The sequence below is a fragment of the Rhinoraja longicauda genome, chromosome 7 (assembly GCF_053455715.1).
Source record: "Rhinoraja longicauda isolate Sanriku21f chromosome 7, sRhiLon1.1, whole genome shotgun sequence".
Classification (NCBI taxonomy): Eukaryota; Metazoa; Chordata; class Chondrichthyes; order Rajiformes; family Arhynchobatidae; genus Rhinoraja; species Rhinoraja longicauda.
Genome location: NC_135959.1, coordinates 54,718,910 through 54,745,016, shown reverse-complemented (window position 1 = coordinate 54,745,016; position 26,107 = coordinate 54,718,910). Strand labels below are relative to the sequence as shown.

General features: G+C 40.7%; 1 protein-coding gene across 3 annotated transcripts in view; it reads left to right on the top strand.

Moving 5' to 3' along the window:
* The first annotated feature begins 4,568 nt into the window (after positions 1-4,568).
* Positions 4,569-26,107, top strand: part of nars2 (asparaginyl-tRNA synthetase 2, mitochondrial) — a 48,427-nt gene continuing 26,888 nt past the window's right edge. The window contains exons 1-6 of one of the 3 annotated variants that reach the window (XM_078402622.1): positions 4,569-4,736; positions 6,768-6,877; positions 8,443-8,563; positions 10,728-10,868; positions 19,363-19,443; positions 22,490-22,587. In XM_078402622.1, coding sequence (XP_078258748.1) covers positions 4,569-4,736; positions 6,768-6,877; positions 8,443-8,563; positions 10,728-10,868; positions 19,363-19,443; positions 22,490-22,587 — 719 coding nt within the window. Of the gene's footprint in view, positions 4,737-6,767; positions 6,878-8,442; positions 8,564-10,727; positions 10,869-19,362; positions 19,444-22,489; positions 22,588-26,107 lie in introns of those variants that run through there. The other 2 variants (XM_078402624.1, XM_078402625.1) reach the window with 2 other exon arrangements.

Here is a 26,107-nt window from a genome sequence, read left to right as displayed (position 1 = left end):
AGCATTTTGTGTATATCTTCAGTGGAAACCAGCATCTGCAGTTCCTTCTTACACATTGTATACGCTATACCCTGACTGATGAAGGTCAACGCACCAATAGCCTTTTTCACCACGATATCTGCCGGTGACACCACTTTGAGCAAATTATGTATCTGCCCTTCTAGATCCATCTGCACTACAACACTCTCCAGGGTTCTGCCATTCACTGTGAAGGTCCTGCCATGGTTTGACTTGCCAAAATGCAACACCTTGCAATTCTCTGCATTAAACTGCATTAACTATTCCTCAACCCACTTGCTCAGCTGATCAAGATCTTGGTGTAATTTTTGATAACTATCTTCACTGTCAATGATATGACACTTTAGTGTCACCTGCAAACTTAGTAATTATGCCTTGTACATTCTCATCCAAATTGTTGACATAAACAGTAATGGGCCCAGCACTGATCCCTGAGACTCACCACTAGAACCAAGCCTCCAGTCTGAAAAACATCCTTCCTCCATCACCCTCTACTTCCTTCCATGAAGCCAATTCTCAATTCAATCAGCTAGTTCTCCTTTGATCCCATGCGATCTAACCTTCCAGAGCAGCCTACCATGCAGAACCTTATCAAATGTGCCTTGCTTAAGTTCACCTTTTTGGTTACTTCCTCAAAAATCTCAATCTGATTCGTAAGATACTATCTCCCATGTCCAAAACCGTGCTGACTTGCCCTAATCACACTGTTTATCCAAATGCATATAAATCTTATCCCTCAAAACCCTCGCAATAATTTGCTTACCATTGATGTTGAGCTCACTATAAATCCCTGGCTTTTCCTTGCAGCCTTCTTAAATAGAGGCACAACATTGGCCACCGTCCAGTCTTCTGCACCTCACCTGTCTCTAGTGATGATTCATATATTTCAGCTAGGGCTCCGGCAATTACTTCTCTAAAACAATTTAAAATTTCTTCTGAAGGTAGACATAAAATGCTGGAGTAACTCAACAGAACAGGCAGCATCTCTGGAGAGAAGGATTGGGTGACGTTTTGGGACGAGACCCTTCTTCAGACAGAGAGCTGTAAATTCCATTTTGATAACATGCTGAACAAACTCCTCATGGATGAGAATTTAATTTGTCAGTTTTGGCATGTTCAACAATCTTTGACTGAAATCATTTATAATCCCATCCATACAGAATCCCATCATGTAAGGTCCAGACTAAAAGTGCACTAAAATTGTATTCATGAAATAGCATACTCAGCATTTGTCTTACTCTGCTACTGGCTTCTTGTACCAAAATGAGAACTTACGACCAGTTATAAAGGCTTTAAGTTAAACTTGTCTTCCACTTTTGGTAGAACGTCATTGAACATGTTTTTCCTTGTGTGGTGCAAGAAGATTTGACAACATGCCGTTTGCTTCCAGCTCAATCTCTATCAAAAATATTTTGTTTCTGTGCTAGTTTTGGCTTTCCATCTTAAACTTCTCCTTAAATCATGACATTTCTCGTGTTAAAGAGTGCCTATTCATTTGATCTACAAGCAAAATGGTTCTCAAGTTAAGTCACATAAATTGAGGTCCAATATAACTATTTGGGGTGATCATGTTGTCCTATTTAACAGTGACATGGTTAAACCTGATGTGCGCAATAGTCTAATGAGTTACTGCCATAGCCTTGCCACTGTGGTTTGCTGTGCTATTGTCAGGTGCATGCGATGTTCTTAGATAACAAGGTTCTTGGTGAGGTGATCCACAAAAAAAAATCAATTTTGATGCTGCAAACTTATGAAAAACTTACAAGCCGACATGATCAATGTCAAAATATTGCTTAAACAAATCCGAAGAAAAACTCATCCATGACACCATTTATAACATCTTTGCAAAATGCATTGAGACACAAGTTTTCTGTCTCAATCTATTGTGCAGTGCATCAATCTTCTTGGGATTTGGAAATTATTATAGTAAAGATATAATGGACTATTTTCAATACAGTATCGTTAAAGTACTTACATGCTGTACTATAAAATGGCAGACTGACTGAAATTGTTACATACACAAATAGATGCAGAGAAAACAAAGAACAGTCTGAAGAAGGGTCTCGACCCAAAACGTCACCCATTCCTTCTATCCAGAGATGCTGCCTGTCCCGCTGAGTTACTCCAGCATTTTGTGTCTACCTTCGAATTAAACCAGTCTGTAGTTCTTTCCTGCACAGTATTTCTATTGATTTATTACTGCCACGTGTACCAAGATACAGCAAAAAAAGATTGTTTTACATACATCCCGGGCAAATCATACCATAGGTGAGTATATTCGGCTATACCTTGGTACACCTGACAATAAACTAAACTATTGAGTGATTGCACGGCAGGCGAGGTCATGGCCCCAGACCCTTACTGTTGCCATGCAACGCCTACTGGAGGGCACACCGTGCATTGCAGTTCAATGTGGCGGCTGCACTTTTCTGTAGCTCGGTTTCACCTGGCTTCTCCCATCAGCGCGTCTCCGGTTCCCTCCCGGCGCTCCAAGCGTCCTGACATCTCTCCCCATTCCTGTGCGTGGAGCAGGCGCGCCTCGCTTCTTGCGGTTCTTCGGTCCCTCGCAGCTCCTGCTGGCCCTCCAGCCCTTCTCCCCGCTCGCTTTCTCTGTCAGCCGGGGTCCGCTTCCACTTGGCCGGCGCTCAACACCTCGAGGCTGGGGCCACCGAGCAGAGCCGTGGCCTGATCCTCCGCCTATTGCCTCGGCTCCCAGCGCCCGGCCCAGCTCTCGCTGCTGCTCGGCTTCCGCCGCTGATCGGCCTCTCCCCGGCTCCTCTTCCTCCTCCTCTTCGGGCTCGAAACTCCGCTCCTCGTCTTCCACCGCCTCCTCCCCCAAGGTCGTCGGGCATGGCTCCCTGGGCCCTTTGCCCTCATGCGGGTCGCCGACCTCCTGCGCTCGCTGCTTCTGCCCCTGCAGATCTCCAGACCCCTCGGCTCGGGTTCTTCCCGCTGCTCCTCTCCCAGCTCGCTCAACCCCGTTCTTTCCTCCTCCTCCTTCTCTTCTTCTCCTCCGCCGGCCAGTCGGCGGCCCCCTGCTTCTCGGACTTGCTCTCCTGCCTCTTTTCCCGACCACGTTTCCCTACTCCCGCCGGCTGGCCAGACGTCTTCCCATCTGCTTCTTGCGTCCGCGGGCTTGGCAGTCTTTCTCCTGGTTCCACTTCCTAGACAATAGACAATAAGTGCAGGAGTAGGCTATTCGGTCCTTCGAGCCATCACCGCCATTCAATGTGATCATTCTCAATCAGTACCCCGTTCCTGCCTTCTCCCCATACCCCCCTGACTCCGCTATCCTTAAGAGCTCTAACTAGCTCTCTCTTGAATGCATTCAGAGAATTGACCTCCACTGCCTTCTGAGGCAGAGAATTCCACAGATTCACAACTCTGACTGAAAAAGATTTTCCTCATCTCCGTTCTAAATGGCCTACCCCTTATTCTTAAACTGTGGCCCCTGGTTCTGGACTCCCCCAACATTGGGAACATGTTTCCTGCCTCTAACGTGTCCAACACTTTAATAATTTTTTAGATTTAGATTTAGATTTAAATCTAAAAATCTAAATCTAAAAACTTTAATAATCTTACATGTTTCGATAAGATCCGCTCTCATCCTTCTAAATTCCAGTGTATACAAGCCTAGTCCCTCCAGTCTTTCAACATATTTCAGTCCCGCCATTCCGAGAATTAACCCAGTATACCTAAGCTGCATGCCCTCAATAGCAAGAATATCCTTCCTCAAATTTGTAGACCAAAACTGCACACAGTACTCCAGGTGCAGTCTCACTGGGGCCCTGTACAACTGCAGAAGGACCTCTTTGCTCCTATACTCAACTCCTCTTGTTATGAAGGCCAACATTCCATTGGCTTTCTTCGCTGCCTGCTGTGCCTGTATGCTGATTCTGACTCCGCCGGATCCTCCAGCCTCTTCATTTTTTACAGCACAAAAATTGGCCTTTTGGCAGCTTTTTAAAGGTAAGAATGTATTGGTTGTGTATGCCGTAAGCTGCCATGTCCTCCAGATGGCTTGAGCGACTCCGTGCGTCACGCACTTTGACCTTACGTGCAATCACCTAATAACTACACCCTGAGGTCAGAACTGGATCCGGGTCTCTGCTGGCTCTATGTCATGAGGCAGCAGCTCCACCAGCTGTGCCATTGCGCTGCTGTTAGAGGATCTCTAACCTGACTCTGTTCCTTTCTCCACAGATGCGTTCTGACCTGTGGAATATTAGCATAATTTTTCTATATTTGTTTTGGTTTTACAGCATCTGCACTTTTTTTTGAAGATTTTCAATATCTCCAGAGAGGGAACAATTTTCATAAATCACTGGATCCACCTCCTCCCCAATGTGAAGTTTCCCGATCACCCTTGTGATTGTTTCCCCCCCTTGCTTGAGTTGTGCCCAGTCCTGTCCTGGACACAAGATGTCCTCACCTGGTTACCGGCCCGGCTGCACTAACCTGTTGCCAGGGGCATGGCGGCGTGCGCATGCGCGGCAGAGGCGGGGTGCGCATGCGCGTGTAGCGGCCGGCGCTGCGCAGGCGCGGGCGGGATGTGGACGAGGCGGTTGGTCGGTCTCGGCGGCGCCGGCGGCCGGTGGGCGAAGAGCGGCCTCTACTCCTTCAATGGCCGCAGCAACAGCGGCGACTCCAGGCTGAGCGTCAGCCTGGCGCTGTCTGGAGCAGAGAGGCCGGGGGAGCGAGAGGTGGTGCGGATCCAGGTAACTGTGTGAGTGTGCGGGAGAGGGAGCTGCAGATGCTGGATTACACCGACATTAGGCTGGAGTATCTCACTCAGCGGGACAGGCAGCATCTCCGGAGAGAAGGAACGAATGAGGTTTCGGGTCGAGACCCTTCCCCTGACTGGGTGGGAGTCTTGTCTTGTCTGTCCAGGTAACGGTGGTCAGCCCTGCCCCTGCGTGGCCCAGGTGGCGGCGACTGGGAGTAACCTGGTCTGGAGATGGGCACCAGTCAGTCTGAGGAAGGGCAGGTTCACTACCCCCCTGATTAATGTTACCGATCGTCTGCCCCGTTGTCACCTTCCCCAACCCCCAGCCGACAGATTCCTTCTCAATTTCCTTGAACTTTGTCTCCTCTGATCTGTCGTTTACACACCTTACCCTTCCATATCTCTAATCTCCCTCTCCCCGGACTCTCAGTCTGAAGAAGGGTCTCGACCCAAAACGTCACCCACTCCTCTCCAGAGATGCTGCCTGTCCCGCTGAGATACTCCAGCATTTTGTGTCTATCTTCAGTCTGAGGAAGGGTCCAGTTCAGAAATGTCAACGATGCTGCCTGACCTGCTGAGTTACTCCAGCACGTTGTGTCTTACCCTGGTAATCCAGTATCTGCTGTTCCTTGTTTCTACTGCAGGCTGCCTCTTCCTTGCCATCCATACCTTAGTTCACAGTGAAAAGGGGTCGACCCATTCAACCCACTGATTGTTGGGAAAGTAGTCGCCCCACTGATTGGGAAAGTCGACCCACTGATTGTTGGGAAAGTAGTTATTGGAAATGTGCAGAATATAATTCTGGGACATAGTTTTAAGGTAGAGTAAGGTTTTATGGTTCTGGTTGATTACTGAGCAAACACCTCATATGGGTATCGCGCGCAGGTTGGACAGTGCTGGAAAAGTATTCAACAAGTAAGATCCCCTCATAAATGCACAATTCTGTCAAACGATGCATCAAATCAATTGTTTTGAGTTCTGTTCAGTTTGAGTGAAAAACCTTAGAATGATGGAAAGTATTCGGGAGTATATGCAGTAAGAGTATACACTAGTTGTATATTTGGCAAGAAATATAAAAGTCCCCAAGTTAGAACAAGAAAAGCCCCCATTATTTATTAATAACATGCAACCTGATTGAAATATTCCTGATTCAGCTATGTTATTAGAATTTTTATCAATTTGCTGAAGTCAATGGGAATCGGGAGGAAAACTCTTTTCAGATTTGAATCCAGACCTATGCAAGAGAATATATTTATTGAGATATAAGAGATTGCAGATGCTGGAATCTGGAGCAAATAATCAACTACTCGAGGAACGGCTGTTTAGGCAGCATCTTCATAATGTTTTGGAATGTTTTAAATGTCCATTTATCATTACAGTGATAAATGGACATTACATGTCCATTTATTGAACTTAAGTTGTGCAAAGCCAGGCAGTTTTCATTCAAAAATATTTTAAAATCTTAATAGTTTCAATGCCCAGCAAAGCTAGGAGGTGGGATGTTGCAAGCTGTAAAAAGCTTTCAAGGGAGTCTCTGGGATAAGGCTTCTCCAATATGCTCTTGGAGATCTTGCCACCAGTTGGGCTTTGCTGCTGGAATTCAACACACTTTTCAACAGCAAAGGAGGCATCTTGTTTCCATAGCGATTATGGTTGTCTGTGGGTTTGTACCAGCAGAATCTTATCCCACATGTTTAAATCACTTGTCTTGATGCTTGTCGTTGTGAAACAATATCTGTGTCCCATGCAGTGATGATCTTCAAAGATCTGTATATAAAGAAGTTAAAAATTAAAAGCAGTGGTTTTAATTAACCAATAAAAGAGGGACTGGGGTGTGAGAATTGATGGAGGTGAAACAGTAGCAGTTGCTCGTGTTAAGAACAGTATTTATTTATTGTAAAAATTTGTCTAGAAAATAAATTGCTCATATTTTCTGTAAAGCATTAATATCATATGATGTTGGACTTGGTGCTTATCTTTCTTCATACCAAGATTGTATCTCATGCTTGTTTTTTCCTCCTAGGGCTGGATACGATCTGTCCGTGCACAGAAGGAATTTACGTTTTTGCATATTAATGATGGAAGTTCGCTACAAAGTCTACAAGTACTTGCAAGTCCACATGTAGATGTCAGGTGAGAGAATGGAATTGTCTCTCTCCCAATGATGCAGTGCATTAAGCTTTCATCTTTTTGACTGTTGTAGATGCAGAGGAACGTTTCTAACGTTGTGTGTGGTATAAAATTTACAATTTTGTGTGTGGTATAAAATTTACAATTTTGTTCCAAAAGATATCTCTTCTACCTCTGTGTTTAAAGGGGGTAAAAAAAAATAGTAGTGCCAAATTAGGTCCTTGACACCTCACAGTGCTTTTCCAGCAATTAATTACTTTTGAAGTGCAGTTGATAAACACAGCATCCTTCTACAAACAAATAAAATCAAGAATCAGTTCATTTATTTTTGAGCGTCAGGTTGCAAAGAGATTTCTCTGCTCCTCTTTGAATTGTGTTACTGGATCTTTTGCAACTATAATTTGCTGAGTGAACCAGGACACAGTGAACTGCAGCCAATTATCTGATTGAGGGCCACTTGATAATGCAGCTCCAAGATTTTAATTGAAGAATTTGAACAGATTGCAGAATTAAGTTCCAAACTGTCATTGTTGGATTACATGAGGTTTTCCAAATTCCTGAGATATATATTGTTGTTTTGCTTCAGTCAATTACCTTTAAGTTTAGAACTCTTGGTGGGATTGGTGTGCTGAGAATTTCTTCTTCTTAATAAGGAGTTTAGAACTAGGGTCACGGTCTCGAGGGCCATTTAATGTAACAACACCCGTCTTCAATCGGGGTTGTGACTCTTGGAGACTCAATTTTATTCAGAACATGGGTTAATATATTTCTCACGATTAAAGAAATTAAGGGCTATAAGATGGGACAGGAAAATGGTGTTGAAATGAAAGATCGGCCAAGATTTTGTTGAATGGTGGAGGAGTCTGGGGTAGTTGACTGATCTATTTACTGTTTGATCAGTCGACCCGAAACGTCACCCATTCCTTCTCTCCTGAGATGCTGCCTGACCTGCTAAGTTACTCCAGCATTTTGTGAATAAATACCTTCGATTTGTACCAGCATCTGCAGTTATTTTCTTACACTTTATTTACTGTTTTGTATGTTCTTATGCTGACGTGCTTTCTTTTCCTTCTCCCCTAATTCTAAGTCTAGTTCAGTTGGACCCCCCTGAGCTCTCTAGATTTAATCTTAGCACATCTCCTCATCACAGTTAATAAGTATTTCCTATTAATTTTCCTGCCAATTTTTCACTTCATATCATATCATATCATATATATACAGCCGGAAACAGGCCTTTTTCGGCCCTCCAAGTCCGTGCCGCCCAGTGATCCCCGTACATTAACACTATCCTACACCCACTAGGGACAATTTTTACATTTACCCAGCCAATTAACCTACATACCTGTACGTCTTTGGAGTGTGGGAGGAAACCGAAGATCTCGGAGAAAACCCACGCAGGTCACGGGGAGAACGTACAAACTCCTTACAGTGCAGCACCCGTAGTCAGGATCGAACCTGAGTCTCCGGCGCTGCATTCGCTGTAAAGCAGCAACTCTACCGCTGCGCTACCGTACTTGTGCTTTTATTGATCCTAATGTAAAATATAAAGTCACCTATGTGTTTTGCAGCAATATAACCTTTGGCAGTGCAGTTGAAATTTGGGGTAAACTGGTACAGAGTCCGCACAAGAAGCAGAACACAGAACTGCTTGCAGATGAAGTCAGATTGATTGGAACATGTAACCCTGTGGTATGTTTATTTTAGATGCTTATCTGTTGTCAATGTATTGTCCCCAATTTTTAATTCAGAATTTATCATTTGTTAATATCCATACCAATTGTAAACACTGTTGTAAATACTTACTAAATATTCCTATAATTTTTTGTACTTTGTGCATTACTGACCTACTCTGGGTCTCATTTTGCAATATTTTTATTAATTTATTTGTGAAGTGGTTTGCTTTTCATCTTTAATTTGGAATGACTCGGTGGTAACACCTTCAACTTTGAAGGAAGCAGTGGGTTCAGATTCTCTGGCAGAAACATGAGCAAACCGTTTACACTGACTTTTCACTGTGATGTTCAGGAAATGCTGTGAATGTTTGTCTCTCAAACAAGATGAAAAAAATGATCTATGTTAGTTTGCTGTGTTTGCAGGACATTGCCATGCATTATTCATCAGCCATGTTCCTCTATAATAGGAACTTCATTTTATAAACTGCATTTTAAGCAGAAAAACATCCTTGAAACTCCCTGGGGTTATGAAAGCAGTTGTTTTAATATTTGCATTTGCGTGTGATTCTTTACTCATTCCTCCTTGTTTCTTTCTCTTCCTGTTCTTAAATTGTTGTGTTATGTTTACTATTTTGAGCTTCTCCACTGAGTTTCTTAATGGGCAAAAATTAAAGTTCACCTTTCATTATTTTGATGAGGGGAAATGCAGGGAAGAATGAGAACACATTTATTGTAATGAAGAACATTGCAATAATGTAATAATCTGATGTTTAACATTTTGAAATGCCTTGAAGTTCTGTCATCAGTGTAAGGCTTCATAATCTATTTTAATATGACCATATTAATCTTTACTGAATTTCCTTATTCTATTGTTTGGACCCTATTTTGAATGGATTTAAAATCTTTGAAACAAAATAACTTCTCTTTTAGTTGCTGCTGGCAAATGTTACGTGTATTATCGTAACTTCTTGCATTGTTAGATTGTGTGTATTTTTAAATACATAATCTGGAATTTCAGTTTATGATTTCTAAAGTTAATTAGATATTCCTGAAGAACCTGAGTAATGTAAAATGTTTGATCTTGATACCTCACTGTTTCCATTCTTCATAAAATATGGCCATTACTTCTAAGCCTTGCCCTGTTTACCCTTGAAAAGTTATAGTCAGCTGCTGCCTTCAGACCATAAATCAAAGGCACTTTCTGATTTGTTAGGCAGAGAATTTCAGGATTTTATCCCTCTGACAATAGAAGAGCAGCGTTTCATTTCTAAATTAAGATGGTCGGTTTATATATAATTTTCTTCAAGTATATATCACAAACACTCATGCAACATTAGTTGCTTATTAGGGCGGCACGGTAGCGCAGTGGTAGAGTTGCTGCTTTACAGCGAATGCAGCGCCGGAGACTCAGGTTCGATCCTGACTACGGGTGCTGTACTGTAAGGAGTTTGTACGTTCTCCCCGTGACCTGCGTGGGTTTTCTCCGAGATCTTCGGTTTCCTCCCACACTCCAAAGACGTACAGGTATGTAGGTTAATTGACTGGGTAAAATGTTTTTAAAAATTGTCCCTAGTGTGTGTAGAATAGTGTTAGTGTGCGGGGATCACTGGGTGATGCGGGCTTGGTGGGCCGAAAAGGCCTGTTTCCGCGCTGTATCTGAAATATGAAATAAGAATGGCCCTTGGAAATAATCAAGATGGTTCACAAATTTTGTGACCTTGACTTATGGCGTTAGCTTAAATCAACCTGCTTTAAAAAAATTGCCAGACTACCTCAGCGGGTCAGGCAGCATCTCTGGAGGACATGGATAGGTGACGTTTCAGATCAGGACCATTCTTCAGACTTGGGTGACATTTTGGGTTGGAACCCTCTTCCATCTAACTAGGCCTACTTTGAAGAAGTCCTCCACTGCTCACCATCTAAGTTAACTAGCTTGTTTCATTTTACCTGATATAAAGATACCACAAAGAGAAGCAAACTATAATTTGCTTTTTTTGGTACTCTTCAGCATGAGGATGTTTTTGTAAATATTGCTCAGACATTTTACTTTGAGACAAATCAACGTTTGTTGCTGCTCACTTACTTTGAATAAGCTTCATACTTGGTTTATCGTTTTGATCAAATTTTGGTTAAAAATGAATAGTTGCAAAATGATCTTAAATGTTTTTATTCAATCATAGGATTTCCCATTCAAGATCAAGAAAAGGCATTCACTTGAATACATAAGACAATTTCCACATCTTCGCTGCAAAACAAATGTTTTCAGTTCACTACTCAGAATACGAAGTGGAGTATCTGCAGCTATTCATTCATTTTTCATGGTAAGTTGAATACAATGTGTGCAATTAAATAATTTTACAAACATTTGTTTGAACTGTCCTTTTTATATATTGTGAGGAATAAGGCGGTAATTAAAAGGCAAAAAACAGATATTTGGAATCTGAAATAAAAACAAATTGCTGGAAATGCTTCTGCTCTTCTCCCATCCAAACCAAGGATAGGGTTCACCATATCCTCACCTTCTCAAGCTTCAACAAATAAAAGATTATCTTCCTTGATTTCCATCACCAGACACTTTCCCTTCTTGCCTTTCAGCATTCTGAAAGAACTATTCCCTCTGGTTTCCTCGCCTTAACATGGTATTTTCCCATGCAAATGCAGAAGATATAATACCTGTTCTCACTGCACCCACCATCTCAGGTTTCAGCACTCTTTCCAGGTGACACAGCAACTAATTCATACTTCTAACTTGGTGTAGTGCATTCAGTGCCCGCAATATTGTCTTCCAAAAACTTAACTGAGATTGAGTGACCCTTTTCAGAATTCTTGTGTTGGCCTGTAAGGGTGACTTTAAACTCCCCAACCGACTTCCACTCCATCAAACACTCCGTTTTCAGCCTCTCACATTATTCCACAGAAACCTAATATGTCCATGTAAAATATCATCTTTTCTTTAGGCACACAGCAACATTAAATTCAATGATTTTGATCAATTGTTTTTCCAGTTTGTCGGAATAGGCCAACTCTGATGTGAAGTCACAACCTGTAAGGTTAACTTCTACTTTGCTATCTCCACAGACGCAGTTTGATCATCCAGGCTCTTCCAGCATTCTCTTTTATTGCAGATTTCCAACAACCACTGTATTCTATATCTCAATTTTTGTTGTTCTGTTTACACCTCTGCACAAATTAGCTGGGATCTTGGATGACAGTGTGGAGCAGCCAATAATGCCACTGATTCACAATTCCACTGAGCAGGGTTTGATCACAATTCCCAGCACTGAGTGGATTTGTATGTTCTCCCTGTGACCATGTGGTTTTCCTCCAGGTGCTCTGTTTTTTTCCCACAACCCAAAAACATGTAGGTTGGTGGTTTAATTGGTCACTGTAAATTGCCCTTTGTGTCTAGGTGAATGATAGAATGTGGGGAGCTGATGGAAATGTTCAAGAAGTAGAGGCTTAACGTAGCTTGGCGGTCAGTGCAGAAGGGCCTGTTTTCATGCTTTTTTTTTTTCTGTGACTCTGATTCTAAATCTTAATCCTCTTTCAGTCAACAGCAATTTGTGATTCATTATCTCTTCGTTATAGCCATATCCCTGACACTCACTTTGTTCTCAATTAATGTAATTGATCTGAGTTGTTAACTCTGGCAATACCAGTGGAAAGAGAAACAAACGTGTTGAGTTTTTACTGCTTTATGTTGGTATCAAAGGTGTTAAAAAAAAAAGATACATTTGTTGCTTATTCACAAATTCTACTGTCCTGAACGTTGATCTCCATATTCAGATTTGTATCTGCCAGTGAAGGATTTTTTAAGGCGTTGTGTGAAATTTTGATTGCTAATAGCCTGCACATAATTCTGGAAGTCGATTTCTATTTGGCACAGTATTTCACAGAAGTAGACATAAAAGCAAAATGCCAATAACAGCTCAATGCCACTCTAAGCCCACAACCTGCGTCTGTGTCTCTCTGGGAATGAAAACCGCTCTGCTCTCTCCAACCTTTTTATCCATTCTGTCTGCTATTATCAAACCTGATCAATGCTCTTCCTGTTTCATCCACGCCTTCCTATCATTGACCTCTGAAGACTCTGCCCACTATCTGCTGCGCTTTGCATCTTTTCCCAGAATGTTTGTTCAGTTCAGTGGTTCTTTATAGTTCAGTGGTTCTTTATTATCACAAGTACAGACACAAACTGAAATTGTTTTTTGTTTTTCCATTCTGTTGAGTAAAATATTTCCATAACTAAGCACAGTCCCCGATTAGTACAAACAGCATAGAAATAGTCCAGAGTCCGCATGCAAAAATCGCCAGGTTTTGGCACTATTTTCAAAGTCCAGTCCGCGCATTTGGTCTCCTGGAGCAACGCCTGGTCCAGGTGAGCCCTCAGGCTGATGCAGGGCTTCCAGCTGTCCCCTCCATCCAGTGAACAGTCGTCCCTCTCCTCACTCAGCCACCATCAGCCTTTGTACCCTGAGGACGCGGAAGGTAAGATCCTGTTTCATTCTCTTACCGTCCTTTGCTCTCACGTCCGCCATCATCAGGTCCTCCATCCTCTTCTCTGGTTCTCTAGTCCTCGGGAGGGGGGAGCAAGGGCCACCATGGCAGCTTTTCTCTACTGGCCGCTGCCCGCCCTTCCGGCCACACGTCCCGCCACATTTAACGGCAACGTCCTTGCTGTACCATAGCTTGTGAGGTATTGCTTCAACTCTATGTTTTGGCAAAAATGTTGTTATATGGCTTTTGTTTCTCATTTAGCCTATTTCTTGATCATGTGCAGTTTGGTCAGTTGTGTTGATCATGTGCAATTTGGTCAGTTGTGTTGATCATGTGCAGTTTGTGTCAGTTGTGGCCAGGGGCCACAGTTTAAGGATAAGGGGTAGGCCATTTAAAGCGGAGATGAGGAAATACTTTGTCAGTCAGAGAGTTGTAAATCTGTGGAATTCTCTGCCTCAGAAGGCAGTAGAGGCCAATTCTCTGAATGCATTCAAGAGAGAGCTAGATAGAGCTCTTAAGGATAGCGGAGTCAGGGGGTATGGGGAGAAGGCAGGAACGGGGTACTGATTGAGAATGAACAGCTATGAGCACATTGAATGGTGGTGCTGGTTCGAAGGGCCGAATGGCCTCCTTCGGCACCTATTGTCTATTGTCATCCTTAGCGCAAAATTGCTTTGTGTCCTGCTTCCCACTCCAAGCACCTTTGCATTAGTGCATCTCGTCTTTGTCTATTGCTTTCACTTCTCTTTCAAGATCGTTGTATTTTACGTTCTAACCTTGTATCATGCTCCGTCATATGTCTTCACTGTTTTTCAATCTTCTCTACTTCATGATATATCATTAATGATTACAATTTCCATCCGAGCTTGTCTTTGCTCAAAAACCTCAGCAGGCATAGTAGCATTTGGGGAGAGTCGCTTTGTTTCTAGTCGATTACTTTCTGTTGCAATTTCATCAATCAGAAACATCAAATGTTTCCACAGGTGCTGTTACATCTACTGAGCTTTTATAATATGTAGAACACAAAATGCTGGAGTAACCTAGCAGGTCAGACAACATCTCTGGAGGGCATGGATAGGTGACGTTTTGGGTCTGGACCCTTCTTCAGCTTTTATGCTACTATTTCAGATTTCCAACATTTGCCGTATTTTACTTATGGATTTTGTCTTTACTGATTTCCCTGCTCTATTTTATCTTAATCTCTTTCCATATTCATGGCTATCTTTGCATCCTTGGCTTTTTATATAGTCTCTGTATTACCAATCACTGATGATGGTTTCAGTGACTGGCTGATACCCATGCCACACATTCATGTTACCTGTCCCAATTTTACTTCTGTCTGTAAATATTCCAGAAGAAATTTACTCTGTCCAACCTGTTGGAGTCACTTCCTGTGTGTTTCTCTCACCTCGCACCAATCTAATGCTTGCCCACAATTCCTTCAGCTTCCCTGCAATCAAGTTTCGCCTGCCAGGTGCTGAAGAAGCCTGCATAAAAGTTAGAAATTCTGATATTTGTTTTGAATGTGCTCTTTTGGGTGACTGCAGCCACTGAAATAGTTGGCCCTCTCTTCTACCTTTAGTATCTTCCCTCTCTGCTGGCTCTGCAAGTCTGCAATTATCTATCTGGTCATTTGCAGACAATCACCTTGGATAGCTTTGCTTCACACACTGCACCATTTCCTTCAAGGATCGATTTTTGATCCCCACCGTCATGAAAATGATATTCCTTGATCACATGATCCCCAAACAGTGTTTTGAAAGTGATGCTGTTATCTCCAGACTTAGCTGTTCTGAAGATTGGTTAATCTACCTCTTTTTTTCATTAACCTAGTTTCATCCAATGCTCTGCTGCATTGTTTCCCAACTCTGTCAGCGCCTGTGCTGGTTGGTTTGGACGAGCAGTGCCTTGATTTTAGCATTTCAATACTTGTTTTCAAATATCTCTGATTCCGAACCTTTCTCTCATAGTCAGAACAGCACAGAAACATGTAATTCAGCCCATAATGTCTGCTGAACATGATTCCAAGGTAAATGAATCTGCTCTACCTGCATATAATTTATTCCCTGTATATTCATGTGCCGATCTAAAAGCCTCTAAAACACCCTGATAGCATATTTCAGATACCTACCGCTCTGTATGGGGGCATAAAACTTGCCCTTCTCCTTTAGTTATGCTGTATTTAGAGTGTGGTGTGCTGTTTTGTCCCTGTGCTTATCTAGCTGTTTAATTTACTACAACTTTTTTAGATACCCAGTTTTAAATAGTTCGACAAAGGGTCTTTGACTTGAAACATTATCTCCATATCTCTTTGCATATATGCCTTCTGACCTACTGAGTTTCCAGCATTTTCTGTTTTGGATTTCCAGCGACTACAGTTTAAAAAAATTCATTCAGTGAAACAGCTTCCCTTTGGTTATCATGCCTTGAAGCTTAGCAATGCTGTCTGCAATTCATCATTTTTCTCTCATCTTGTGCAAGATGCTTCTAAAAGCTTCCCTCTTTTGGTTTCCTGTCCTAGTAATTATTTGTGTAGTTCTGGCAATTTTTGTTTCATAATGTCCCTCTGTGTTTTTGAATGTTTTTCCACACTGAAGGACCTTTTTAAACTTGTCATGGGAGAATTTCAAAAAAATGTTGCATGATTCTGAGTTCCTGGGATCTGACCCAGTTATCAAACTTTCCACTGGAACTGTTTTTTAAAAAAATAATATGTAAAATTAATTAATTATATGCTATAGACTTTTAAGATGTTCATATTGCAATTCAGTTTTTATTTTGAAACAACATCAGTATTTTGAAAGTCTGTGACTGGTCTTAACTACGCTGTGCAGAGGAATTTGAAGTTTGGTCTAAAAGTATAAAACCTACCCATTCAGAAGTTGGGTCAACTTTTCAAGTCATCTGAGATCTTGGTTGAGTTTGTAGTTTGTATTCCATTTTCTTGGAGAAAATTATGCAATGGTGTAGATTAATTTAGGCTGGAGTGTCTTGAAATTTAGCCGGGTTGCTTCACAGGTTGTTTTGAGAATTGCTCTGCCTAAGGCCGAAGGAAATAGCAGAAAATTGTGGATGGAGCCCAGTCCACCCCGCACGCCAGATTTCCCATCATTGACTGCATCTTCATGCTGCCTCGGGAAAGTAGCTAACATAATCAAATATCTTTCCCACCTGGTAGTTCCTATCTCTCCCTGTTCCAGTTGTGCAGAAGGTAAAGAAGCTTGAAAGTACGCATCACCAGACTTGGGAACAGTTTCTTCACCTCTGTCACCAGACTTCTGAATGGACCTTCTATTAGTTAGGGTACTGTCCAATTCACCTTGACCTCATTGCATACATTGAAATTTGCCTATGTTCTGCACTCTGTATCTCTTCGGCCCACCAAGTCCACACCAACTAACGACCACCCAAACATTAATTCTATCCTACCCACTAGGGCCAATTTACAAGCCAATAAACCCACAAACTTGCACATCTTTGGAATGTGGGAGGAAACCACCAGGAGAAACCCCACGCGATCACAGGAAGATCATACAAACTCAGTAGAACATAGAAAAATAGGTGCAGGAGTAGGCCATTCTGCCTTTTGAGCCAGCACCAGCATTCAATATGATCATGGCTGATCGTCTAAAATCAGTACCTCGTTCCTGCTTTTCCCCATATTCCTTGATTCCTTTAGCCCTAAGAGCTAAATCTAACTCTCTCTTGAAAAACATCCAGTGAATTGGCCTCCACTGCCTTCTGCGGCAGAGAATTCCACGGATTCACAATTCTCTGGGTGAAAATAAATGTCCTCATCTCAGTCCTAAATGGACTACCCCTTATTCTTAAACTGTGACCCTTGGTTCTGGAATCCCCCAACATCGGGAACATTTTCCCTGCATCTAGCTGTCCAATCCTTTAAGAATTTTATATGTTTCTATAAGATCCCCTCTCATCCTTCTAAATTCCAGTAAATACGAGCCCAGTCGACCCATTCTTTCATCAGTCAGTCCTGCCATCCAGGGAATTAACCTGGGAATCCTGCGCTGCACTCCCTCAATAGCAATAATGTCCTTCCCCAAATTAGGAGACCAAAAGTGCACACAATACTCCAGGTGCGATCTCACCATGGCCCTGTACAACTGCAGTAGGACCTCCTTGAACCTAAACTCAAATCCTCTCGCAATGAAGGCCAACATGCCATTAGCTTTCTTCTCTGCCTGCTGTACCTGCATGCTTACATCCAGTGACTGATGTACAAACACACCCAGGTCTTGTTGCATCTCCCTTTTTCCTAATCTGACACCATTCAGATAATCTGCCTTCCTGTTCTTGCCACCAAACTGGATAACCTCACATTTATCCACATTATACTGCATCTGCCCAATCACCCAACCTATCCAAGTCACCCTGCTGCCTCATAGCATCCTCATCGCAGCTCACACTGCCATCCAGCTTTGTATCATCCGCAAACTTGGAAATGTCACATTTAATTCCCTCGTCTAAATCGTTAATATATTTGGTAAGTAACTGGGGTCCCAGCACCGAGCCTTGCGGCACCCCACTAGTCACTGCCTGCCATTCTGAAAAGGACCCGTTAATTCCTACTCTTTGCTTCCTGTCTGCCAACCAGTTCTCTCCATGTCAATACTCTACCCCAATAGTACAGAGAGCACCCATAGTCAGGATTGAATCTGGGTCTCTGGCGCTGTAAGGCAGCAACTCTACCGTTGCACCATTGTATCTATTGTACTTGAGTCTGGCTTGATCTTATTAAAGTACAGTATTATCTGATTTTATCCGATTTTATTGGATAGCATGCAAAACAAAGCTTTTTGCTGCAACTCTGTACATGTGACAATAATAAACCTAACTTAACCTAAAAAAACCTGCAAGCATTTTGAAATAGAATTTAAATTGTATATATAATTTCTGCTACATTTTTCCACTCCAAATGGAAAGAAAAGAGGAACACCTGTCTCTTAATATTCCAATTGGTTCAACAGTACAATACACAATGTGTAACTGCTTTGCTATTGAAGCTAACGCCATGCAAATTTAACCAAATATAATTTCTTCTGTAATTTAGTTTTTTACTAAATGAAGAAGCAATTACTATTTCAGATCAGTGACTTCATCATGAACCTTGTGATGATGAGAAATGCTGAGCAAATTCCATGAAAGGAGAAACACAGTTGAACACCACATTCTGACAATGGGTCTTCGACTGAAATCGTTGTGTTTCTCTTTCCACAAATGCTTCCTTCCATGAAATGCTAACGGGGTTTCTTTTGTTTCACAACTGAGCTGTTGATCACAAAAATCAATTTAGTAAATGCATGAAACTCACTCATTGCTAAGTACTACTACATGGAAATTGAAAAGAATTGGCAAATAGATTTTACTGGCAACATTTCACTTTGTTCAACAAATATGCTTTATTCAATGTTGACTGTGACATTCTTCCTCTTAAAAGCTTTTTAGAACAAAATGTTAAATTACCATAATTGTTTGATTCTGCTTTGGAAATAATTGGCTATGGATCTATTGCTTTTAAAGTAACATTATTTGTTGCTTACTGTTAAAATCTGTTACTGATAGATTTCAAATGTTTCCAAAAGATCTTTTCTCTACTTTCTTTGTATTCATTTATATTTATTTTATGTCCATGTTTCACAAGATGAAATAATAAGTTTGATTTCATGAGGTTGTATTTGCAATGTAGATCACCTGTCCAGCCAATATCCAACTCCAAATCTGTCCCATATTGTTGACTCAAAATGCACTCACAAATGTTCAAGAGCAATTGGGAACAAACAATAAATGCCAGTCTTTGTAGATCCTGAAAATAAAACAGGAAATGAAAATCCAAGATCATCTGAAGTAATTGACAGCTTCAACTGAGGGATATTTTACTAACCGTGATCTGAATACTGAAATGAATTTAGTGATTATCGACTCATAAATGGTTAAGTGGGTAGGAAAGATCTACTGGTGCTGGTTTATACTGAAGATAGACACAAAATGTTGGAGTAACTCAGTGGGTCAGGCAGCATGTCTGAAAAAAAGAAGTGGGTGAGATTTCGGGTCAGAACACTTCTTCAGATTCTTCTCCAGGCGTGCTGCCTGACCCGCTGAGTTACTCCAGCAATTTGTATCTATCGTAAGTGGTTAAGTTGTTGCCAGAACGCAAATCCTGAAAATGATCATCAGGGAGGGTTTTTTTTTCAATGATGTGGGCAACCTTGGTCTTAACTTCCTTATTCCTTTTATTTATCTGCAAATATAGTTAAATGTGCACATTCTAAATCATATTTTTACTTCTTTAATTGACAGAATAATGGATTTATTCACATACATACACCTATTATAACATCAAATGATTGCGAAGGAGCTGGAGAGCTCTTCCAAGTTGAAGTAAGTACTGCACTGAACTAGCTGTTAAGTAGACTAGACCGATATTGAAATTGTGTGCAAGGTTTTGTTTCAGAATTTCTTTGTAGTGGGAAACCCAGCAAAGATTAGTTCATTTAATGAGCGAGAATTGTATATGTACCATTCGTACATTATATCTCTTCAAAAATTACTTGGATGTTCATTGTCTGACAATTGTGGAACGATATTACGGTGGGCTTGAATAATGAAGACTGTAATATGGATTAGATGTTAAATTATGCAATATTATTAGCAGGGAGAAATATTATTTTCCACTTTGTCGTTTTCATGTCTGAATCCTGCTGGGTACATGTTAATAGGATCAGTTTTGTTCTAATAGATTACTAAATAACCTGATTTGTAGGTGGCACTTTCTTTATCATGTGTACCTATTTCTTTCTACCTGTAGTGCTGTAAATCATTTTGGGAAATACAAGTGTAATGTCCACTACATTAAAAAATCAGCAGGTAAATTGTTATGGGATATTACATGAAAGTAATGGGTCTTTCTCTCTCATTTTCATCTGTAAGGTTATAAGCTGGCACTTAAACTTCCTATATGGGAATGAGCATGCAGCATTGCCACCTCAGGGAGATGAAGGAATACGTACACCACAGCCATATTAAGCTCTGGTTAAAGCCTACTTTGAGAATTGTATTCAGTTCAATCTTTAAATTGTTATTTGAAGGCAACGAAGAACACAAATTGATTATGCACACTTGACAATAGTTACTTTTGGGGCCTCAATAGAAAATTTGGACCATTGTGATTTGCTGTTGAAGATCACTGGAGCAAGTATGTCTTCAATGAAATTAAGTATATGCCGTTTTAAATGAAACTCTTTCTTCATAACTTAGTCATACATTTTATGACCATTGTTCTTTTATTCATTACGAAGAGAATTGGGATGTGCAAGGAAAAAGCAAAATAGAAAAAAAATTAAAAAAATCTTTGTGTTGTAAGAAGTATTTCTGTTCAATAACCTTTCTATAACTAGCAGAATATACTCATGATAGGCCTGACATTATACATGTAGTTCAAGAACTACAGACTGTTGGAAATAATAGTCGTTTTTCACACATGAATGTAGCATGCGCATTTGGTGTGCATACTTTTTTTTGCTGAAAAGTTGCATTACACGCCATATTATGAATTTCTATGTAAAATTCTGAATTTTGGACATCAAAATTATGAAATTGTAAAATCAAATGTTGGGAGATCTGCTCGGTACACGTGACAATAATAAAGTAAAATAATTAACTGTTTTCCTACTTTAGTTCCATGTGTATAAAGCAATAAATTAATGTAAGAAAATATGCACCACAGAAGCAGTGTGGTAAACTATTTGTATTGATTTGTTTTTCCTGATTTGTTTTTCCTGAGAGGTGGGAGCAACCTTATGGATGTTTTATAAGAAACGTCTTTTGTGCAGCTTTTTAACACAATTTTTAATCATAAGTCAATCCTACTGCTCTATTTTTTAATTTTGGCTGATTGTGTTTTTTTCCTGAAATTTATTTTGCCCTCTTATTTATCCTGCTAAGAATGCTGCTTCGATACATTAATGTTCTTCCAGTTAAGAAGACAGGAAATTTGCATAATGAACAGTAGGACAGTTGGCATCTGAAAACAAACAATGAGTTAATGCTTTGGGTAAAATAAAACTCATTACAAATGATTTGGGAGTGTTAAGTCTCATTTTGTACTTGGAATGTAACGATACATTGCGTGATTATAGTGCAGACGGAAGCATCAACTAATTAATGTCTGTTTGATGTCACTAAATAAGTCAAAAGTAATTATTGTTTGAGTGTTTGATTGTATAAATACAGTTCTTTAATGATACCTTGTATTCATTTAATTAAAAATGGGGTCATTGGAGTGAAACATTCGTCGAGGCAAGGAACTACTACAGATTCTGGTTTACAAAGATAAAGGATGCTGGCGTAATGTGTAGGAAGGAACTGCAGATGCTGGTTTACAAAGACACACGGTGCTGGAGTAATTTGTAGGAAGGAACTGCAGATGCTGATTTAAACCGAAGATAGACACAAAAAGCTGGAGTAATTCAGCGGGTCAGTCACCATCTCTGGAGAAAAGGAATACTTCACCTATTCCTTTTCTCCAGGGATGCTGCCTGTCCTGCTGAGTTACTCCGGGTTTTGTATCTATCTTCGGGTGCTGAAGTAACTCAGGAAGCATCCCTGGAGAACATGGATAGGTGATGTTTCGGGCTGGGACCTTTCTTCAGATTGAAATAGGTTCAAACATTTGTAGGTTTGTTCAAGAGGGTTGAAGTTCTAGAAAGGGAATTCTAGAATGGGGAATCCGGACAGCTGAAAAAATGGGAGTGACAAAGAGGAGAAGGGCAGATTGCAAACTCTTGGCCTTTATAGAAATGATGTAAGACAAGGCAGGTTAAATTAGATTTTTAACTGTTACATGTTATCAAGCAGAGAGCCAAAAGAGATTAATAAGGAAAGGAGAGGTGAGATCTGGTGCAAGGCAAGATGTGGGCATTGCAATGATTAATGAAATTTAATTTGAGGGGTGGGGGGATGATTGCGGCATATGGAGGAGTAGAATAGAAGACTAGGGTTGTCAAGTTTAGAGGTGTTAAAACAATGCACTTGGATTCCAACAGACTGAACTGTAACTGGCAATATAAGGGAGTTGAATGTTTATCTCAGGGATGCCGAGGTTAAAAGGAGTCTGGCTCAACGTGATGCAGTGGCAGGTGATAAGATGGAAGTGGTGGTTTGGACATGAAGTTTATGTCAGAAAGTTATGATATTAGGATATGGGTTACCTGTATTCAGCTGAAGGAAATTATGGCAGGTACAAATATAGATTTGGAGAAGTTGAGAGAGGTGGTAAAGAAAAAAGATGTTTCCTGTGAGAAAAATTGTAAGAATAATTTTATAACAAACTAATAATATTGAAGTGAATATGATTTAAATACTGTGAATAATGAGATGAATGCAAATTAAATGTTAAACGCAGCATAAATTATTTGTTTTATTACAGCCTGCAAGCAAAACTGCTGAAAAGTGTCATACCCATTTTTTTGATGTTCCTTCCTTCTTAACTGTTTCTGGGCAACTGCATTTGGAAGTAATGACAGGGTAAATAGCATTTTAAAAATTCACTAGAGTTTACTTTTTTTGCTTTCAGAGTTGAATTTCGATAAATGTCACATTTTTTACAAGTGTTGAATTGATGTTATATGAAAGCAAACTGCACAAATAAGTGACGTGAAAGCACTGGCAGCTTAAAGAAAAATAGGTCGGATTAACCCGTCATGCAGAGGAGCAAATCAGATGTCAGAATATATGTGCTTTTGTTATCATTATCTTTGATTAATTGATCCATATTATAAGAATGGACAGCACAATAGTGCAGCTTCTAGAACAGTTGCTCAGAGTGCCAGAGACCCATGATCAGTCTGACCTTGAGTGATGTTTTATGGAGGTTTCACTTTCTCCCCGTGACCAAGTGGGTATCGTCCCAATGCTTCCGTTTCCTCCCAGGGACGTGCAGATTGGTAGATTAACTACCCCTCGTGCGTAGATGAGTGATAGGGGTTGCAGATGAGAAGATGGGGAGAATAAAAATGTGGGATCAATGTAGCATTACTGTAAATGGGTCATTGATGGTCAGTGCAGACTCTGAGCTAAAGGGCCTTGTAGTGGCAACCTGGATTCTTCTCATCGAGCCATCTCTACTTGCCATTTCACGGAGGAGTGGAGTGATAGTTCTTGACGCAAACAATAACGGAGAGATCTTCACGACGTTTCAGTTTAATTAGTCGTTTATTGAAGTAGTGATACAAACAAATTGTATCAGCTAGGACTGCAGCTGTAAGCTCCATTCTGGGAATCGTCAGTTGTTTCAATGGTGCCACACTAGCATTTTCTTGCTTGATAGGTAATTCTGGACAATAGTGTCCATCTTCCATTGTGCTCTGGTTTCTCAGTTCACCATCCAGGGTCGTTCCATTTTTAGCAGAGATTTCTGGATGGTCATCTTCAGTTTCGCTGGTGATGGATTAATTTAGTTTTCCACCATCGACAAAAACTAGAGTTCTCTGTGGATCTAGTTCTTTCAGCAATTACTTTGTGTAATGGCAGTTTCTATACCATCTCGAAATCCCACTTCGATAGCCATTACTTCTCGGGGATGAAATGTAGTTATAGCTTACGCACACGTCGCACCCTGATATGACAAAACGAATCTTCCAAACTTCTATTCTTCATTAATTGGTTTTATTAAAGTAGCACAAATCATAGAGTAATTCATCAGTTTCTGTACTTTATCAGCTGTTTCTTCTTCAAACAATATCTAGAAATTCTTGCAGTTATTACCGTATGGTTCTTACAAATATAGCTGGTGTGAGCGCATGGTAAAGAATTGTATGCTCACCATCCTCCGAGTCTAAACTGACCCACAACCTCTGTCGCCACGCTAGCCACCTCCCATCTAGACACTCCCCATTACGCATTAAGTCACACCCACAAGCAGGCAAAAAAGACATAAACTAGAAATATTAAAACATAGCCGTAACACAATGACAATAACTGAATTAAGCATAAATGGCTCCAAAGGATACAAACAAAATCCTATGCAAACTGGTTGAATTTGGAAATCTATTTCTGCAAATTTGGCATTTGCAATAGTTCTGACAACTGACTGGAAAGTCCTCTTGGATTCCTCCTCTGTATTATAGAGATTAACAACTCGGAAGGAAGCCATCTGGCCAATGACAGCAAAAAAGACTTGGGTTGTTCTCACTTCCCAGTGCTTGTAACTATGAATGCATTCCTATTTTCTTAGAGCTTTGTATACATATAATATTTTTAAAATAATAATAGGCTGATTCAGAAAACTATTCAAGTAACAACTTCTAAAACTAGTTATTCAACCTACCCATTAATGAGGTAGTTGATTCAGACAATTAATAAAGGTGTGTTCAGAATCCACATTTATGCTAAACTTGGTGTTAGGTAAAAAGCAAAAGGCTGGAGGAACTTAGTGGGTTAGGCAGCATCTGTGGAAGGAATGAACAGACCACGTTTCGGGTTGGAACCCTTTGACAGACTTGGGGGGGGGGGGGGGGGTAAGGCCTGGCAGATGAAAGATGCACACAGGTGAGTAGGGGGTTAATTGGCAGATGGGTGGAGTAAATGACAAAGGCTAAGAGTGAAAAAGAGACAAAGGGATATCAGATTAAAAAATTGGGGGATTCAGTGGAAGAATGGCACCTCCTATTCGGACTGGGTATATATAGACTAATCCGACCAATAATATGAACATTGATCGGACCAATAATTACAGACTTACAATAATATGAACTTTAAATTCTCCTTTTTCAATTAATACCTCCCTCTTCTCCCTCTCTTTCCCCTATCCTCCTCCCCCTTGTACACACACTTTTCTCACCATCTCCCTACTCTCTGCACGCATCTTCCATCCCAGAGTCCATGTTCCCCTTTTATTCCCACTCTTCCCTCCAACCGTCCTCTTCTCTCATCCATGTATATCCTATCTCTGATTTTGACATTTCACTCTTTTTTTTCATCATCCGACACCCTTTTGCCCCTTTTCACCTCTAGCTTTTGTCACTTACTCTACCCATCTGCCAAATAACTGTCTCACTTCTATCCACCTATTACCAATGGTATCAACATTGAATTCTTAAACTTTAGGTAACTAAACAAAACCCAACCCTCCTTCCTCCCCCACATTCTCTCTCTCTCCCACCCCCCCCCACCCATGACAATCAGTGTGAAGAAGAGTCCCGACCCAAAACTTTACCTTTCCATGTTCTCCAGATTTACTATCTGGCCTGTTGAGTTACTCCAACACTCTAGTCTTTTTTTTAATCTGGCATTTACAGTTTGTGGTGTTTAATCTTTTACCTGTTACATGCCAGGTTTTGCCCCAATCCTACCTCTCTTATTCAGCTTTCTCCCCACTATTCTATCGGCCTGAAAAAAAAGTCCCGACCCAAAACGTCGCCTGTCCATTCTCTCGACTGGTGCTGCCTGATCAGCACTTTGTTTTTTGCTCAAAATTCCAGCATGCAGTTTCTTGTGCTTTATTCTTTGTAAGGTATGCTGTAATTTAAAATTCTTCAGTGCAATTGTAAAACATTATTGGAGTGGGATGCTGGAATTGACTTTCAGTGTAGTGCTTTAACGAGCTGAATATTGGTCTCCAGCTCCTGGAGAGTGTTGTACTTGAAGGAAATAAATATCAAAAAATCCTGCAGTAATGTTTAGAAGGCAGCACTGTATCTTTCACAAAAAAATACATTACTCTTTCCTGCTTTGGATAAGAAAATTTGCTTACTCAATATTTATATTGGGTATAACTGTTCTGGGAGTTGCTAACTGTTTCGTATCATCTCCTTGTGCAACATCATTCGTCATCAAGCATATGCAAGTAATTTTAGCTGGGCAGTTTTGATGCATATTAGATATAATTCTCCAGCTATTAATTTTAATTTTTCTCTATTTATAATGTGTACTATTTGCACATTATTTTGAAATTATGTTGCGTTAAAAAAATACTGACAAATGTGGTACTAAATATTTAGATTATGACTTTGTTTACTTTTTTTATAACATGACATACAGTAAACTA